Source organism: Carcharhinus amblyrhynchos, chromosome 6 (genome assembly GCF_965287045.1).
Source record: "Carcharhinus amblyrhynchos chromosome 6, sCarAmb.v2.hapA, whole genome shotgun sequence".
In the NCBI taxonomy this organism is placed as follows: Eukaryota; Metazoa; Chordata; class Chondrichthyes; order Carcharhiniformes; family Carcharhinidae; genus Carcharhinus; species Carcharhinus amblyrhynchos.
Window position 1 is genome coordinate 74,069,446 of NC_137329.1, and position 17,679 is coordinate 74,087,124.

General features: G+C 44.3%; 1 protein-coding gene across 2 annotated transcripts in view; it reads right to left on the reverse strand.

Annotated features, from left to right (window-relative positions):
* Positions 1-5,694: 5,694 nt before the first annotated feature.
* The window catches only part of LOC145344006 (transcription intermediary factor 1-alpha-like), a 127,355-nt gene continuing 115,370 nt past the window's right edge, over positions 5,695-17,679 (reverse strand). For both annotated transcript variants that reach the window (XM_080190658.1, XM_080190657.1), the window contains 5 exons: positions 15,829-16,166; positions 14,293-14,425; positions 11,228-11,305; positions 10,184-10,336; positions 5,695-6,184 (listed from right to left, as the gene is read on the reverse strand). In XM_080190658.1, the coding sequence (XP_080046784.1) occupies positions 5,963-6,184; positions 10,184-10,336; positions 11,228-11,305; positions 14,293-14,425; positions 15,829-16,166 (924 nt within the window). In that variant the 3' untranslated portion in view covers positions 5,695-5,962. The remainder of the gene's footprint in view (positions 6,185-10,183; positions 10,337-11,227; positions 11,306-14,292; positions 14,426-15,828; positions 16,167-17,679) is intronic.

Consider the following 17,679-nt stretch of genomic DNA (forward strand, 5'->3'; position numbering starts at 1 on the left):
TCTATACAACTGCAACATCAGACTCCTACTCTTATATTCTATACCTCTTCCTATGAAGGCTAACATACCATACGCTTTCCTCATCACATTCTGCACCTGCACCGACACCTTCAGGGACTTGTGCACTTGCACCCCCAGGTCTCTCTGCGTATCTATACTCCGGATAGTTCTACCTTTTATCGTATAACTCCCCTCCACATTATTCTGGCCAAAGTGCATCACCTCGCATTTCTCCGGATTGAATTCCATTTGCCATCTATCTGCCCAATCTACCAGCCTGTCTATGTCCTGTTGCATTGCCAGGCACTGCTCCTCAGTACCCGCCAATCCAACCATCTTAGTGTCATCAGCAAATTTGCTGATCACACCACCTACCCCCTCTTCCAAGTCATTAATATATACCACAAATAGAAGAGGTCCTAGTACCGAGCCCTGCGGCACACCACTGGTGACAGACCTCCAACTGGAAAAGGAGCCTTCCACTACTACCCGCTGTCTCCTCCTCCCAAGCCAGTTCTCCACCCATCTACATACCTGGCCTTGTATCCCATGAGCCTTCACCTTTTCTATCAGCCTACCATGAGGGACCTTGTCAAACGCCTTACTGAAATCCATATAGACGACATCAACGGCTTGTCCTTCGTCAACCGTTTTTGTCACCTCTTCAAAAAATTCCACTAGATTCGTAAGGCACGACCTCCCTGTAACGAAGCCATGCTGCGTATCCCTGATCAGATTGCAGCGCTCCAGATGTTCATACATCCTATCCTTGAGGATCCTCTCCATTAGCTTGCCTATAACTGAAGTCAAGCTCACCGGCCTATAATTCCCTGGGTTATCCCTCTGACCCTTTTTAAACAACGGTACTACATTTGCAATGCGCCAATCCTCTGGGACCTCACCTGTGTCCAAAGAAGAGACAAAGATTTGCGTCAGAGGCCCAGCAATTTCATCCCTTACCTCCCTTAGCAGCCTGGGATAGATGCCATCAGGCCCCGGAGATTTATCCGTCTTTATACTGTCTAAAAGTCCCAACACCTCTTCCCTCGTGATGACTATTTCCCTCAACGGATCCTCAAACTCCTCAAGCACAGCACCAGACATCAGGCCCCTCTCCTGCGTGAATACCGACGCAAAGTATTCATTCAAGATCTCCCCCATTCCCCCAGGCTCTAAGCATAGTTCCCCTCCTCTGTCCCTGAGAGGACCAATCTTCCCTCTAACCATCCTTTTGTTTCTAACATAGGAGTAAAATGCCTTAGGATTTTCCTTAATCCTACCCGCCAAAGCCATTTCGTGGCCCCTTTTTGCCTTTCTGATGCCCCTTTTACGTTCTCTCCTACATTCTCTGTATTCTTCTAACGCTATCTCTGTCCTCAAATGCCTAGATCTAATGTACGCCTCCCTCTTCCTCCTGACCAGGTCCTCAATATCCCTAGTTACCCACGGCTCTCTAATCCTACCCTTCCCATCCTTCCTCTTGACCGGCACATGTCTTTCCTGCAAAGATTTTAGTTTTCCCTTGAGAGACTCCCACATACCCAGCGTCGACCTGCCATCAAACAGCTTACCCCAGTCCGTATCTTTAAGATCCTGCCTAATCCGGTTGTATCTAGCCCTCCCCCAGTTTAACACCCTCCCCTTAGGACAGGCTTCATCTTTATCCATTAATATCTTAAACCAGACAGAGTTGTGGTCACTGTTAGCCACATGCTCTCCTACTTCAACGTCAACCACCTGCCCAGGCTCATTCCCCAGAACCAAGTCCAGTATAGCCCCCTCTCTGGTCGGGATATCCACATACTGCTCCAGAGATCCTTCCATTACACACTGTACAAATTCCTCCCCGTCAGCACCCTCTGATCTCGGCACCTTCCAATCTACCCCGGGGAGATTAAAATCTCCCACTACCACCACCCTATTCTTCCTGCACTTATCTAGAATGTCCCTGCTTATCCCTTCTTCCACAGCCCTCGGGCTGTTGGGCGGTCTGTAGTACACTCCCAACATAGTAACATCTTCCTTCCTATTCCTCAACTCCACCCATAGCGACTCGATTCCTATATCCTCTATACCTCCCTCCCTCTGCACTGCTATGATGCAATCCTTAACTAACAACGCCACTCCCCCACCTCTCAGCGACCCACCCCTATCACGCCTGAAGCACTTATACCCAGGAACATTCAACTGCCAGTCCTGCCCTTCCTTTAACCAAGTCTCTGTCACCGCCACCACTTCCAACTTCCTTTCGAACATTATTGCCTTCAGTTCATCTGTTTTGCCAGTCACACTCCTAGCATTGAAACACATGCACCGAAGACCCTCAGAAACAATCCGATCCTTCTTCTTACCCTCCGGGCTTACCCTATCCCCAATCCCAGTTCCGTCCACCTCCCCACCCCCCCTCCATATTAGTTTAAACCCTGCCGAAACACTCCAGCTAACCTTCCAGCTAAGATATGCACGCCCTTCCCAGTTAACTGTACCCCATCCCTCTTGTATATTTTCCCCTCTTTCATAAAGACTTCCCAGTGGTCTACGAATCTAAAACCCTCTGCCCTACACCAATCCTTCAACCATGCATTTAGTTGGAGTATCTCATTATTTCTAGCCCTGCTAGCCCCAGGCACTGGCAGCAGCCCAGAGAACGCCACCCTGGAGGCCCTACATTTCAGCCTAGCCCCCAACTCCCTGAACTGCCTACGTATGTCCCCCCTGCACTTTGTTCCTACATCCTTCTCTCCTACGTGCACTATCACATCAGACTCAGTCCCTCCACCCTTCAAAATTCCCTCTACCCTATCTGAAACATCCTGTACCCCTGCTCCAGGGAGGCAGACTACCATCCTGGAGTCCCGCTTTTGCCCACAGAACCGCCTGTCAATCCCTTTGACTTTCCCATCCCCCACCACTATCTCACACCCTGCACTCTTCCCTTCCTCCGAGGTATTCTTATCTCCCTCCCTTGCCTTCTCTACCCCAGCTGTCACCCCACCCTTGATATTCCGGGGTAATTCCTCCGGGGCGGTCCTAGTGCCATGACTCCTTTTCTTTTCGCTCTTCCTAACTGTAACCCATCCATCTCTCCTCCTAGGTCCTGGTATCTGCTCAGTGTTACTGTCCCTATCCATTATTTCCTCATTTTCCCTAACTAAAAACATATCCTCCAGCCTCAGTTCCAGCTGCCTCACCCGGGCCCTTAATCTCTGCACCTCTAGACATTTCCCGCATATGTGGGCTTTCGGGAGATGTGCTGTCTCCAGAAATGTCCACATATGACAACGAACACAGTGAACACGTGTAACTTATACTCTATACCCCTTCCTATAAAGGCTAACATACCATAAGCTTTCTTCACAACCTTCCCCACCTGTACTGCCACCTTCAAAGACTTGTGCACTTGCACCCCAGGTCCCTCTGCGTTTCTGTACTCTTTATAGGTCTACACTTTATCATATAACTCCCCCCTACATTATTTCTCCCAAAATGCATCACCTCACATCTATCAGGATTAAACTCCATTTGCCATGCATCTGCCCAATATACCAGTCTATCAATATCCCGTTGTATTGCTTGACACTGCTCCTCACTACCCGCCAATCCAGCCATCTTAGTGTCATCTGCAAACTCGCTGATCACACCATGTACTCCCTCTTCCAAGTCATTTATATTTATTACAAATAGAAGCGGTCCCAGTACTGAGCCCTGAGGCACACCACTAGTGACAGACCTCCAGCTGGAAAAAGACCCTTCCACTACTACTCTCTGTCTCCTATTACCAAGCCAGTTACCAATCCATCTAGACACCTGTCCTTGTATTCCATGAGTCTTAACCTTTTCAACCAACCTACCGTGAGGGACTTTGTCAAACACCTTACTGAAATCCACATAGACGACATCAACAGCTCATCCTTCGTCGACTGTTTTTGTCACCTCCTCAAGAAATTCTACCAGATTCGTAAGGCAAGACTTCCCCTTAACAAAGCCTGGTAATCTCCTCTGCACTCTTTCCAATGCTTCCAGTTAGATAACCAATCTTTCAGCCATGCTTATTATGAACTCTATGTTGTGTACTATGATGGTATACCTGATTTAATGCCTTTTGAAAGTCCAACTCAACCACACCTACACATTCCCCTTTGCTTGCTTGTTGCTTCCTCAAAAAAGAACAGCAAGAATTTAGTCAAACACTTTCACAAAACAATGTTGATTCTGGGATAAATTAAGATTTTCTAATTTGATTTGATTTATTATTTTCACACAAATTAACATACAGTGAAAAGTATTGTTTCTTGTGTGCTATACAAAGCATACCGTTCATAGGAGAAGGAAACAAGAGAGTGCAGAATGTAGTGTTACAGTCATAGCTAGACTGTAGAGAAAGATCAACTCAATGCAAGCTAAGTCCATTCAAAAGTCTGACAGCAGCAGGGAAGAAGCTATTCTTGAGTCGGTTGGTACGTGACCTCAGACTTTTGAATCTTTTTCTCGATGGAAGGTGGTGGAAGAGAGAATGTCCGGGATGCATGGGGTCCTTAATTATGCTGGCTGCTTTACGAGGCAGCAGGAAGTGTAGACAGAATCAATGGATGAGAGGCTGGTTTGCGTGATGGATGGGGCTACATTCACAACCTTTTGTAGTTCCTTGCGGTCTTGGGTAGAGCAGGAGCCATACCAAGCTGTGACACAACTCGAAAGAATGCTTTCTATGGTGTATCTGTAGAAGTTGGACAGAGTCGTAGCTGACACACCAAATTTCCTTAGTCTTCTGAGAAAGTAGAGGCGTTATAGAGTGGGCTTTCTTAATTATAGTGTCCTATTACCTCAATGATGCATTCTAGCATTTTCTGTGACAAATATTAGGCTAACTGGCCTGTAGTTTCTTGCATTCCTTTTCCCTCCTTTCTTGAATTTCTTTTTGAATAAAGGTGTTACATTAAAAGCTGCACACCATCCCTTGAACATTTGCACTGTTCCTCCTCAATCATTGGGCCTAAATCTGGAACACCTTCCCAATGACGCTGATGGTGTACCCATACCATACTGACTGCAACGGTAAAGGCGGCAGCTCATCACCAACTTCTCAAGGACAACTGGGGATGGGTAATGAATGCTAGCCTAACCTGCACGCTCATACATGAATTAAAAACTTCGTAATTTTAGACTTTTATTAAATTACCTCTCAGCCATCTCTAATAATAGTGAGCAAGCCCATGCTGAAGGAGATAAGGAGGCAAATACACAGTTTATTTATTAGTGGCACAGCCAGGCTTACACTAACACTGCAATAAGGTTACTGTGAAAATCCCCTAGTACTGGCATAGAGCTGTCATCAATATTGCGCTGCAGCACCATGTTACACAGAGTCATTAAAGAAGGCACTGGAGGAGACTTTGACGTTATGGTGGGTGGGCAATGCAGGCCACTGGCTGGTTGCCCATTGTGTTGGCGTTGATTTCATGTCCTTGGTCTTGTATCAATTTGATAGGCAAACAGGCAGCCTGCTGCTGTTGGGTTTTAGAAATACCAGGTAGTTTGGAAAGCAGCAGAGACAATCAGCTAAGGCACTCAAGGGCAGAGGAAACATGGTGCACTGGAAGCAGCCGATGTGCCTTCATAGAGTCTTTGGCCCCATTTTTGGTCCTTATATGCCCCAGCAATCCCTCATTCACTGGAGTGAAATATCAGCCCTGCAGTGGGCATGATTGTGTGCTGTAACTGAAGTGTAACATGGCTAAAAGTAATGACTGATGTTAGGATTCATAATCAAACAAGCAGGCATGTTTGTGAGGTAGCAGAAATGTCTTTAATTTACCACCTGCTGGTTTGTAATTCTAATACAGAATAGTGTTCATCACTAACTAGATTTTTCAAGCATTGCTTCTCTCTTAAATATTATTTCTATGATACAAATATTACAGTCCTCACCAAGTCTATTTAACAAGAGAAGATTCTTCTGTGGTCATTTTATGAAGATGGGACTCTCTCTCCCTTTGCAACGCTTCCTCCGAGGCTGGACAACATCTTCATCGTCGTCCTCTGAGTCAATGTTAACATTTGTGCACTCGTTGTCTGGTTTAGTGGCTGCCAGTGGTGGGAATGTCCTGTCTGGAAACAGTGCAGACAGCTTCGCCTCAAAGATCTGCTCCAAGGTCTTACCGGCATGAGCCACTTCCGAATCCGGCTGCAAGGACACAGAAACACATGTGTTTTATAACCAAGACTCAACCTTCTGCCATTCATTCTGTCAGGCGCCATCTGTGCCATTGTCCCAAGGTGCTGGTCGGAAGTTTAGTGAGATGTATACTTGTCATGCGGTTCTCAAAGAGTATATATGCGAGTACGTGTGTATGTGTGTGTTGGGGGGGTTGTTTAAAGGGTGCTCACATAAGAATTCCATTCCATTTACAGGGATAGATTGGAGAAACTGGAGCTTATTGGAAAGAAGATTGAGAGGAGTTCTGATAAGGATGTTCCAGGTCACAAGGAATTACAGGGGAGGGGATTTTAGGAGGAATAAACAGAGTGGATATTGGAAATGTGGTGTGGCTCAATGTCAAAAAGGGAGGAAGAAAGCAGTGACAGGACAAGGGAAGAGAGAGACCTAAGGTAACAATCTAAAAATGACAACCAAAATGGACTTCTAACCTAACGGAGTAAGGAAATCCAGGAATAGGTGGAAGAGATAAGCCATTGTCTAAAAGGGTGGGGAAGGCACAATAAGGTCAAATTTAAAGCCTGATATCATGCCATGGGATGAATTTATGGCGAGAGTTGAGAATACAGAATCACCAGCTTGATTCAGTGGGATCACTCAGTTAGCAAGTTCAAACTAAAGTTAAAAAAGTTTAGTCCCAAGTAAGGCTTACATTAACGCTGCAGTTAGGTTACTGTGACGTTTCCCTAGTTCCCACACTCCAGCATGTGTTTGGGTCAATGCACCTAACCAACATGCCTTTCAGACCATAGGAGGAAACCGAGCACCCAGAGGAAACCCATGCAAACACAGGGAGAAAGTGTAAACTCCACAAAGGCAGTGACTCAAGACGAGACTCGAACGTGGGACTTTAGTACGTAATTCAGGCCTAGCCTCTGGTGTAGTGGTGAGGAAATGCCACAATACAGGGGGTACTGGCCTTGTGGATAATACCCTAATGGAAGTCTATTCAGCCTGTTGAAGAGCTTGTGCTGCCTGAAGGAGAGATTGATTGAGAAATATTCATTTTTAGGAATAGCTAAATAGCTGTGTTTCTTGTTGTCTTTGTACTTTGTATATCACAAATTATCATTCTGAAAGCTACTGTCTTTATTTTTAATACCTGCTCACCATTTCTAACAATTCTGTCATGCCCAGCCCTCTACAACCAGTTACATTGCATACAGTCAATACCTATTGTACCCAAATAGTACGCTGGGGAATCAATTAGGAAACGGGTTACTTTTGATCTAGCGTTGTGAGGTGGGTTAATCAGTAATCCAGTAGTAAAGTACCCTCCAAGGAACAATAAGCATTATATGATATAAGTTCATCTTGAGTTCAAGATTGATGTGGTCAAGCCCAAAATTGGGGTATTAAATTTAAAGAAAGTCAATCATATGGATACAAGGGGAGAGTTGGATAAAGTAGTTGAGAAATTAGGTTAAAATGTATGATGGAACTGGAAAAACATCAATTATTTTGAAAGGAAAATGAAGAGGCAATTCAAGGGCTAAATTGGGACTGACTGGTTTGCACTGTAGTGAGCCAGCACAGACTCAATGAGTCAAATTGCCTCCTTCTGTGCCACAAATTGTCAGTATGATAAATAAGCAATGGAGAACACAGCAAATTCATAATTCTCAACAAACATCTATTTGCTTAGGAATAAAACCTTCAAAGGAATCGTATTCTGTGACTAATGAGAGGTGCCAAGAGCTGTTAAGGTACTACTTTAAAAACAAGAGGCATAAAATATTGTCAAAAATAGTACAAATGAGGATTGAGAGGATTTTTAGATCCAGTAAAAGAGGACCAAGAAATTGATAGAAGAAGGTAATGAGGACAAACTAACAAGAATATTTCTGAAAGATTGTCAGAGCTTCCACAAATATCAAAATAGGAAGAGGTAAAGATAGGAGAAAAAAGGAAATGGCAAAGACATCAAACCAATATTTTCTATTGGTCTTCATAATGGAAGATGTTAAAATAAAATACCAGAAATAGCAAGGAACCAACGGCCAAACGAGATTGAGGAAGCTGAAGTGTTTAAGTAAAAAAGAATTTTAGAATTTAGCATGGCCAATGCACCTAACAGGCATGTCTTTCAGATGTCTGTCACAGAGCACCCGGAGGAAACCCACGCAGACACGGGGAGAATGTGCCCCCTCAGCGCTGACAGCGACACAAGCCAGGAATAGAACCCGAGTCCCTGGCGCTGAGAGGGAGCAGTGGTAATCACTGTGACGCCCTGGATAAAGGATGCTGCTGGAAAACTTCATGGGACTAAAAGCTAGCAAGCCTTCTGAAGCGAATGGCCTTTATCCTAGGATTTTAAAATAGTGGTAATGGATGCATTGGGTTTGATCTTTCAGAACTCCCTAGATTCTAGCAAGGTCCCTATGAATTGGAAAGTAGCAAACATAACCAGATGTTCAGGAATGGATCCAAAAAGAAAACTACAGACCAACTAACAGAAATTTGCATTTACATAGCACCTTTAACATAATGAAAGATCCCTCAATGCTTCACAGGGGATTTATAAAGCAAAATCTGACAGTCACATAAAGGGCTTGTCCAATATCAGCAGAAGGGAAAAGTTTTCAAACCCATCATTAGAAATATGGTGACAGAGCTTTTGAAAAATCAGAATATGACTGGGTAGTTTCATGAAAGGGACAAATCTATTGTTGGGTTTTGGAGGCTTTAACTTGCGGATCACATAAGAGGGAACGAGTAAGTGTGGTTCCTTTGAATTTTCAATAAGGCGCCACACAAGGAATTGATACACCAAGATTAGGGCCCACGTGATTGAGGGTAATATATTAGCATGGATTGTGGGTTGATGAAGCATGCAGCAGTCACAGAATGGGAACAAAGGGGTCATTTTCAGGTTGACAGCTTGTGACAAATGAGATACCTCAAGGATTAGTGCTGGGGACGTGGTTTTGATCTGAAGTTTAATCTTTTTTTTGGTGAGGGAGATGTGTTTGTGGTTGTCCCTTAAAGGGATTATCGCAATCCCCTCCTGCACCCTTAATTTATTTGATTGAACCAGTCAACAAATTAAACAATTTGTTACTTTTACCCATTTTGTTTTACCCTTAAAAGAAGTACATTATCACAGATAGAGAATTGATTAATCTTCAGAAGCCAGACAGTAGGAATAAAAGGGTCATTTCTGGGTTGACAGCCTATGCCTAGTACATGTTTACAGTCTTCTCATTCTAAGCACTATGAATCTTTGGAATTTCCTACTGCAGAAATCTGTAATTCTGCTCAGTCTATCAGGTATGATGTAGAGATCCCAGCATTAGACTAGGGTAAACACAGTAAGAAGTCTCACAACACAAGGTTACCTTGGTGTTGTGAGACTTCTTACTGAGTCTATCAGGTATGCAGGGTATCAAGACTGAAATCAATAGATTTTGTACATTGTATGGAATTGATGTAAAGATTCAGCCATGATCTTATTGAATAGGTTTGAGGGGTTGTAAAGCTTATTCCTGGTCCTATTTCTTATCTCTTATGCAAATCGTTCCTTCTATTTAGTTGTTTATTTTTTCTTTTTGGCCAATCATTGAGCTCCAGGATAACTAATTGATTGGAGTCTGTCACAGTTCCTGTATTAATTAATTATTCACACTGGTAAATTTTAATATTTGAGAAATGTGACTGTTTCTTAACATGATAAACATTCAAAAATAAGAGGGATCAATACTGAACCTAAAGTAAATGCTACTGCTGCCCAATATCTACAAACGTGGACTTTCTGGAAACTTAGAACCTTCTGGAAACAATTAGCACCTTGGGGAGGGAAGGAAGGGGAGGAAAGCACAAACCCAACTGCCACTCTCCCCTACCCACACCACCCCAAACCACCCCGCTCCCACTCACACCCCCATAAACCGCCCCCCTCCCCCAACACCATCCCAATGAGCACAGCCCTGCTTTATTGCTTTCATCTTATTGTTTTATTGCTGTTACCTCATTGAATTCCTCACAATTCTTGAAGATTAGTCTGACATCTGCCACAAACTCCTCAGGATGCTGGTAGTGCTGTGCGTGATGTCTCTGCAGTTTAATCTTCACAGTGCACATGTCCATGGGGTTCTTTATGATCTTGTAGTAGTCAGGAACCTGCCAGAAATAAGCAGCCTGCTTGAAATACCAAGGGGTTAGAGGTAACAAGGCAAATAGAGTTGGCGGCAGACTTGGAGTTGCTAGTGACTGCAGTGTTGGACTAGCCAACGCCTGGGTAACAACTCAAATGAATTCAAATAGAGAAGATACCTCATTGAGGGGAACCTGCCACCCCGTACCCAGGACTCCAGCCTCACTTGACATGCCCATTAATATTGCCACACTTTTAAAAAGCTTGGCTAAAATCACCCAGGAGGGGGAATTCCCTTTTCCCATTGCTGCTGTCAGGACACATGCCCACCCCTTCCCCCCCACTCCAAAGATGTGCGGGTTAAGTTGATTCGCCAAGCTCAATTGCCCCTTAGTGTGAGGGAGATTAATAGGATAAATATGTGGAGTTACAGGGATAGGGCCTGGGTGGGATGCAAACTTGATGGGCCAAATAGTCTCCTTCTGCACTGTAGGACTCAATGAGCCACTGCAACCCTCCACTTTCCAACTGTTAAGGATGGGAAACCACCCCGCCCCCACTCTTTTTTGATCAATAGAGACAAGAAAAACCCCAACCTTCCGATTGTTAATGTTGGGGAATCCCCCTCCCCCTCTCTTCTGATCAGGCGGAGAACCCCTCACGCCCCAATCCACCACACTACAATCAGACATGGTTGTTTCATTTAATTCCCAAAGCCAGCCTCCTCTGAATGTTACCAGCAAGGCCTACATGGTTGGCCGACGGCCTGTGACAATTCGATACTCTGCCTCGTTCCCACACTTGAGTTCAAAGGTGTAGGAAGTCCCCTCAGTGTGTGACATAGAACAGCAAGTGGCTGTGCAGTGACCCAGCTCCTTCAGGAGTGGGGGTGCTGGGAATGGAAAACAAATACTTACAACTGAAGCAGGAACTGGCTCTTGGAAAGCAACGCTCAGTTCATCACAGTACATGGAGAGCAGTAGATTCTCACATTTCTGTAAGAAATATACAAAAACCAGTCACTCTCCCCAAGAGCAAAAACACATTTCTATAGCACCATTCATGACCAAGGGATATCCCAAGGTACATCACTGAAGTAGAGGGGGAGACAGCCCATTTACACACAGCAAGATCCCACAAGCAGAAACATTATCATGAACAATTCTTCAGTTTCAAGGTGCTGCTGAGTTATAAATATTTGCACACATACTTAAATTCCAATGGACAGGGCAAATGCAGTCTCGATTTAGTATTTGATCTGATATGGGAGTCCTGTATTAGATCATCACTTCCTCAGACAGATCAACCATGACCTTTAATCAATCATGGAATCGCTACAGTGCAGAAAGAGGCCATTCAGCCCATCGAGTCTGCACTGACAACAATCCCACCCAGGCCCTGGCCATGGCCATGTAACCCCACCTATTTACCCTGCTAATCTCCTTGATACCAGGGTCAATTTATCATGGCCAATCCACCTAACCTGCACATCTTTGGACTGCAGGAAGAAATTGGAGCACCTGGAGAAAACCCACACAGATACGGGGAGAACATGCAAACTCCACAGAGACAGCGACCCAAGGCTGGAATTGAACCTGGTCCCTGGCACTGTGAGGCAGCAATGTTAACCACTGTGCCAATGTGACATATTGAATGGCAGAGCAGGCTCAAAAAGTTAAATGTCCTACTCCTGCTCCCATTTCATATGTTGGTCAGTTGTTGAATTGGACCTGCTTGGACCTACAACCTTCAGACTGAAGGGCAAGACTGCTACCAACTGAACAGCCTCTGGAGCCTCAGTCCTTGGCTGCAGCCACACCCTAACCCTCCCCAAAGGCAAACCCTTCGTTCTCAGGGTCCATGATGGTACCCCTGTAACACTTACAGGCAACTCTGCTCTCAACTTGGTGATATTGTAAGAGAGAAATTGCTGAAAATTCTCATTCAGCCTCCATGCAGAGAGAAACAAGAGTTAATATTTAAGGACATAGGGACAGGTGTAAGCCATTCAGTCCATCAAGCCTTTTCCACCATGCCACACAATCTTGGCTAATCAGACAGGTCAATGCCTTTTACACCCACTATCTTTATAACCCTTTATTCAGGATGCTGCTGCTGGAAGGTTAATGACCTGAAACATTCTCTCTTAGATCTCTCTCTCTCTAAAGTTTGGAGTATTTTCCAGCATTTTGAGATCTTGGTTCTGATTTCCAACATCTGTTCTATTTTCTTTGGGTTTTTTTTAATATAGGTTTTATTTAGAACATGGCAACACCTGACCTTTGACCCTGCCCCCATCACCAGGGGTCTCACAAAAAACCTTCTTGAGGGCAGTTGGAGATTGGATAACAAATGCTGGCCTTGCCAGCAATCCCTCAAAATAATTTTTTAAAAATGTATCATTGGAGCTCAACGCATGGTGTGTCTGGGTGAGGGGTTCTGATTAATATTCTCCTTGTCTCTCTCAGGAGTGTAACTGTTCAGAGCCAGAGTTACTCCAGCAACTATACAGCAAGTGAAAGGATCCCATTCCAGTTGAACTATTTGTCCTGTGGGAAATTGTAGAAGACAGGTCAATGACCTGGGCGGCATGGTGGCACAGAGGTTAGCACTGCTGCCTCAGTGCCAGGAACCCGTATTCAATTCTGGCCTCAGGTCACTGTATGTGTGGAGTTTGCACATTCTCCCGGTGTCTGCTGAGTTTCCTCCAGTTTCCTCCCACAGTCCAAAGATGAGCAGGTTAGGTTGATTGACCATGCTAAATTGCCCCTTAGTATCAGGGGGACTAGCAGGGTAAATACATGGGGTTACAGGAGTAGGGCCTGGGTGGGTTTGTGGTCGATGCTGTCTCGATGGGCCAAATGGCCTCCTTCAGCATTGTAAGGATTCTGTGATTCAATGACGTGCTATTCCACAGTATGGTTTTCCTGTGAACATGGCCTCCACTGGCATGCTAAGCCTAATGAAACCTCAGTGAATAATGTTGGACTAAACAAGAATGAATTTCAGAACCCATCATGTTTTGGTTAGTACTCAACAGATTCAACACACCGGCTGCAAGATTCAAGAGGAGGTGTTATTGTTCATAGAATCTCTACAGTATAGAAGGAGACCATTCAGCCCATCATGTCTTCACCAACCATAAACCTACCCTGGCCCTATTCCCTTAACCCCACACATTTACCTTTCTAATCCCCCTCACACTAGGGTCAATTTAGCATGGCCAGTCAACTGCACATCTTTGGACTGTGGGAGGAAACCAGAGCACCCGGAAGAAACCCACACAGATACAGGGAGAAAGTGCAAACTCCACACAGTGACCTGAGGCTGGAATTGAACCTGTGTCCCCGGCACTGTGAGGCTAACCACTGTGCCACCATGCCGCAAGAATCCCAAAGAAATCTCTCAATTTTGCGACTAAAGTTTAGCAATGGAAAACCACCTTTGGCTTAAATTTACAGGGAAAATTTAAATTTATAAGAGAGAACCTGCATTTGTGTGGTACACTCACAACTTGTGTGTGTTTAACTGCTAGTAGTGTTGCCACGTAGGGAACATGGCATGCAATTTGCCAAAACAGCAAACTCCCGCAAGGAAATAACGACCACGAAGATTTGTTTATGGAAATTAGTTGAGGAATAAATATTGGTCAGGCCACCAGCTAAAGGTCCTCCATTCTTTTAATAGCGTCATCAAATCTTTTACGCCCATCGGAAAGGGAAGCTAGGGGCCCAATGTCTCGTCTAGAAGACCACACCTTTGACAGTGCAGCACTCCCTCAATAGTGTCAGCCTAGATTTGTGCTCAAGTCTCTGGACTGGGGCTTGAACTTATAACCTTCTGACTTAGAGGTCAGAGTGCTCCCCACTGAACATGACTGTCCGCTATCACACCTCTATTCATCTACCGTTCGCCCCTGGTGTGATAGGGTAAGAAACATTATTGGTTTCCAGGAATAGGGAAACTATTGGGACGTACATACCCTTTGATCGACTGGAGCCATTTCAGAGACTCCACCCACTTTCCTCTTCTCGCCTGTTTGCCATTGGTCATCGCAATCGTACACCACTTCCGGGTTCACCGGGTCACGACAGAACGTGCAGATCCACTCGCCACTAAACAGAACAAATAAACCAGTTCAGGGACAGATGAGACGCTTGCAATATTCACAACGTAGGCACAATAGATCAGTACAGGGTAGGGAAGCCCTTCAGCCCATCTTACCAAACAAGCCTACCAGACCTCAATCACAGCACTGAATTACTGCTGGAATAGGCTCAGCATTTATGTGACACCTTTCGCAACTTCAGAACATCCCAAATCTGTCTCAAAGCATGTCACTGTTGTAATGCAGTAAAGCTGGCAGCCAAGTTGAGCACAGCAAGATCCCACAAACAGCATTGAGAGAAATGGCCAATTTTTTTTAAGCGACATTGGTTGAGGGATTAGTGTCGGTGAAAGTACTGGGAAGAACTCCCCTGATCTCTGTTGAATTTACAATTCTTTGTTCAAGATCGCCATCAGTTTATAATAGGGGTGATATTCAATTTTCATAGAATCATAGAACTCTACAGTGCAGAAAGAGGCCCTTCGGCCCATTTTGTACCTTCATTTCTCACTGACGCTGCGTCTCTTTTGCCACCTGTGGTAAATTATACATGCCAAACCAATCAACTGACTTTAAACCACTTGAGCATTACTGGGTGGGTCTAATCACACTCGCCTCACACCTCTGGCTCCTAGGTTTAAACCAGCCCAGGCTGAGGGCAGCAAAGACTTCTCTCATCTGATGACTGCTTCAAATTAGCAAAACTGCTCTTAATTGAACAACCTCACAGCGAGAGCAGGCTTGCAGGGTGAAATGTAGGAACTTGAAGATTAAAAGAGACCAAGTTCCATCTAGATCACCTTCTCCCATTTTGATAGTTATATGTTGCAAATATAATGAAGTTATTAATTATTCTACAATGGATTTCAACATGAATCAAAGAAAAATCCAGCAATAACAAGCTTCAGGAACCATAGGTCCAAAATCACCTGTTCCTCCCAATCCTGCTGCACTTAACCATAGCATGTCTCAAATTACCTTTACTGTGCCACAAGACATTTATAAGAAATCTCATTTGCATTTTAGATTAATTGATTCCAGTTGCTATCTCCATCTCCCCAGTGAGCTCATTTTACAGACTGATGACTGGTGTGTGGAAACAGTGTGTGTGTGTCTAAGGACTGCAATCAAACACAGCCCAGCAAACCGCAAAATGGATCAGGGCTCAGGATCTAGTGCTCAGAATAAGTGCTCTAACTGTTCATTTCCACAGCGCTAAACTTAACCAGGCCAGCCACATAATAGATCAGGGAATACTACAGTCAGTTACTCATCTCCCAACAACAACTGCCCTCCCCACCGGCCCCCAACACACCACACAAAAGCCTGTCCACCATCTCCAAAGAAACAAGTCAAGAGTACAATGGAATACTCTCCACTTGGCTGGGGGAGAGTGCGGAGGTTCCTCACCTTGGGAAGTTGAGGAGAGTCGGCACGTGGCAGACAAGGTGAAAGACTTTGGGGCACTTCTCACAACAGAGCAAGTCGCCCCCATTCTGACAGACGGCACACCAGTCCTCGTTGGGATCATCCTCTTTCCCGTTGTCTCCCGCAGCCCGTGTGGGCTTGTGTGTGGCCCCGGTGGGCTGGGACCGCCCGTCCTGGAGGTCTGCGATATTGGAGGAGGGGGATGCCGTGCTGTCTGGAGGGTCCGCTTTGATCATTCCATCTCGGTGTCCAACCATCTGCCCGTCCGTCACCAACTTACCGGGTGGGAGAGAGACATTGTTGTTCTGTTGGTTCGTTAGCTACAGGGGAGAGAGAAAGAACAGCAGGTGTCATCACAGTGCAACAAGTAGTACTGGATAAAAGCAAATTACCACAGATGCCAGAACCTGAAACCAAAAGAGAAAATGCTGGAAAATCTCAGCAGGTCTGGCAGCCTCTGTAAGGACAGAAAAGAGCTGACAAAGGTGAGCCTTTGTCAAAAAGTATTCAGAGCTGAAGCTCATATCGCAGAGAGAGACTAAGGACTTCCTGGGAGCCAGCACACTCTGGATCATGCTGACAGTTCCTAATACCGCATACCATACACTGTCCTCTCCTTTATCAAACTGCTACAAAGCTGGATTGCACAGGTTTCTGGAGCAAGTTCCTATCAAGCCCCAAAGGCAATAAATGCTAGAAGCATCCCATCTCAAAACCTAATTTTTTAATAAAGCAGCTACTTGCAGACTTGGTTAATCGAGTAACAGGACATTAGAGTAACATTGGCTTAGGCATAAGCCATTTACTCTGCCATCCAATAAGTACATGAGAAATGTTAAAGGCAAGAAGTCATCTGTGGGAGTCATGTGCTGGTCCCCTAATAATAATGGCACGGTAAGCATGGAATATAAAGAAGGAAATAATGGGAGCTTGTCAGAAATACATGGTGATAATCATTAATTTACATATAGACTGAATAAGTTTCATGGACAAAGGTGGCCTACATAAGTTCATTGAATGTTTTCACAATAGGTTTTGAGAACAGTGTGTTCTGGAGCCAACCAGAGAGAAGGCTTTACTTGATCTGGCATTGTGCAACAAGACAAGAGTAATTAATGATCTCTTAATGAAGGCACCCCTAATTAGCTGCAATCATAATGTGATTGAATCTTACATTCAGTTTGATGGAGAGAGGAGTGGATTTGAGACTAAATAAAGACAATTATGAGACCACAAAAAACTGAATTGGCAAATTAGGTTAAGTGATAAGTCAATAGAAATGCTGTGGTGATGTTTCCGAACACACAGAATAGATACATTCGAACAAAGGGGCCCACTATCCATGATTAACTAGAAATGTTAATAGTATCAAACATAAAGAAAAAGCATATAATTATGCAAAGACAGGTGCAGGTCAAAAGATTGGGCAGAATATAAGAAACAGCAAAGATTGATAAGGAGGAAAAAAAAATTAAAGTGCGAGAGACAGCTAGCCAGAAATAGATAAAAACAATCTTTATTTAAAAGCATTGGTACTATAAAAAGTAAGTTTGGAGAACTGAGAAGCGAGTGGGCAAAGATCTGTCAAATGGAGTATAACGTGAAACTGTCCATTTTGACAGAAGAATTAAAAAGCAGTTTTTTATCTAAATTATTTAATAAGAGTTTGCAAAGCTCTGATGTGCAGAGGGATCTGGATATCCTAGTATATTAATTATAAAAGACTAAGTACAGCAACTAATTAGGAAACCCTATGGTTTTAACCTGGAATGGATGAATTATCTTATGAGGAAATTTTGAACAGATTAGGCTTGTATCCACTGAAATTTAGAA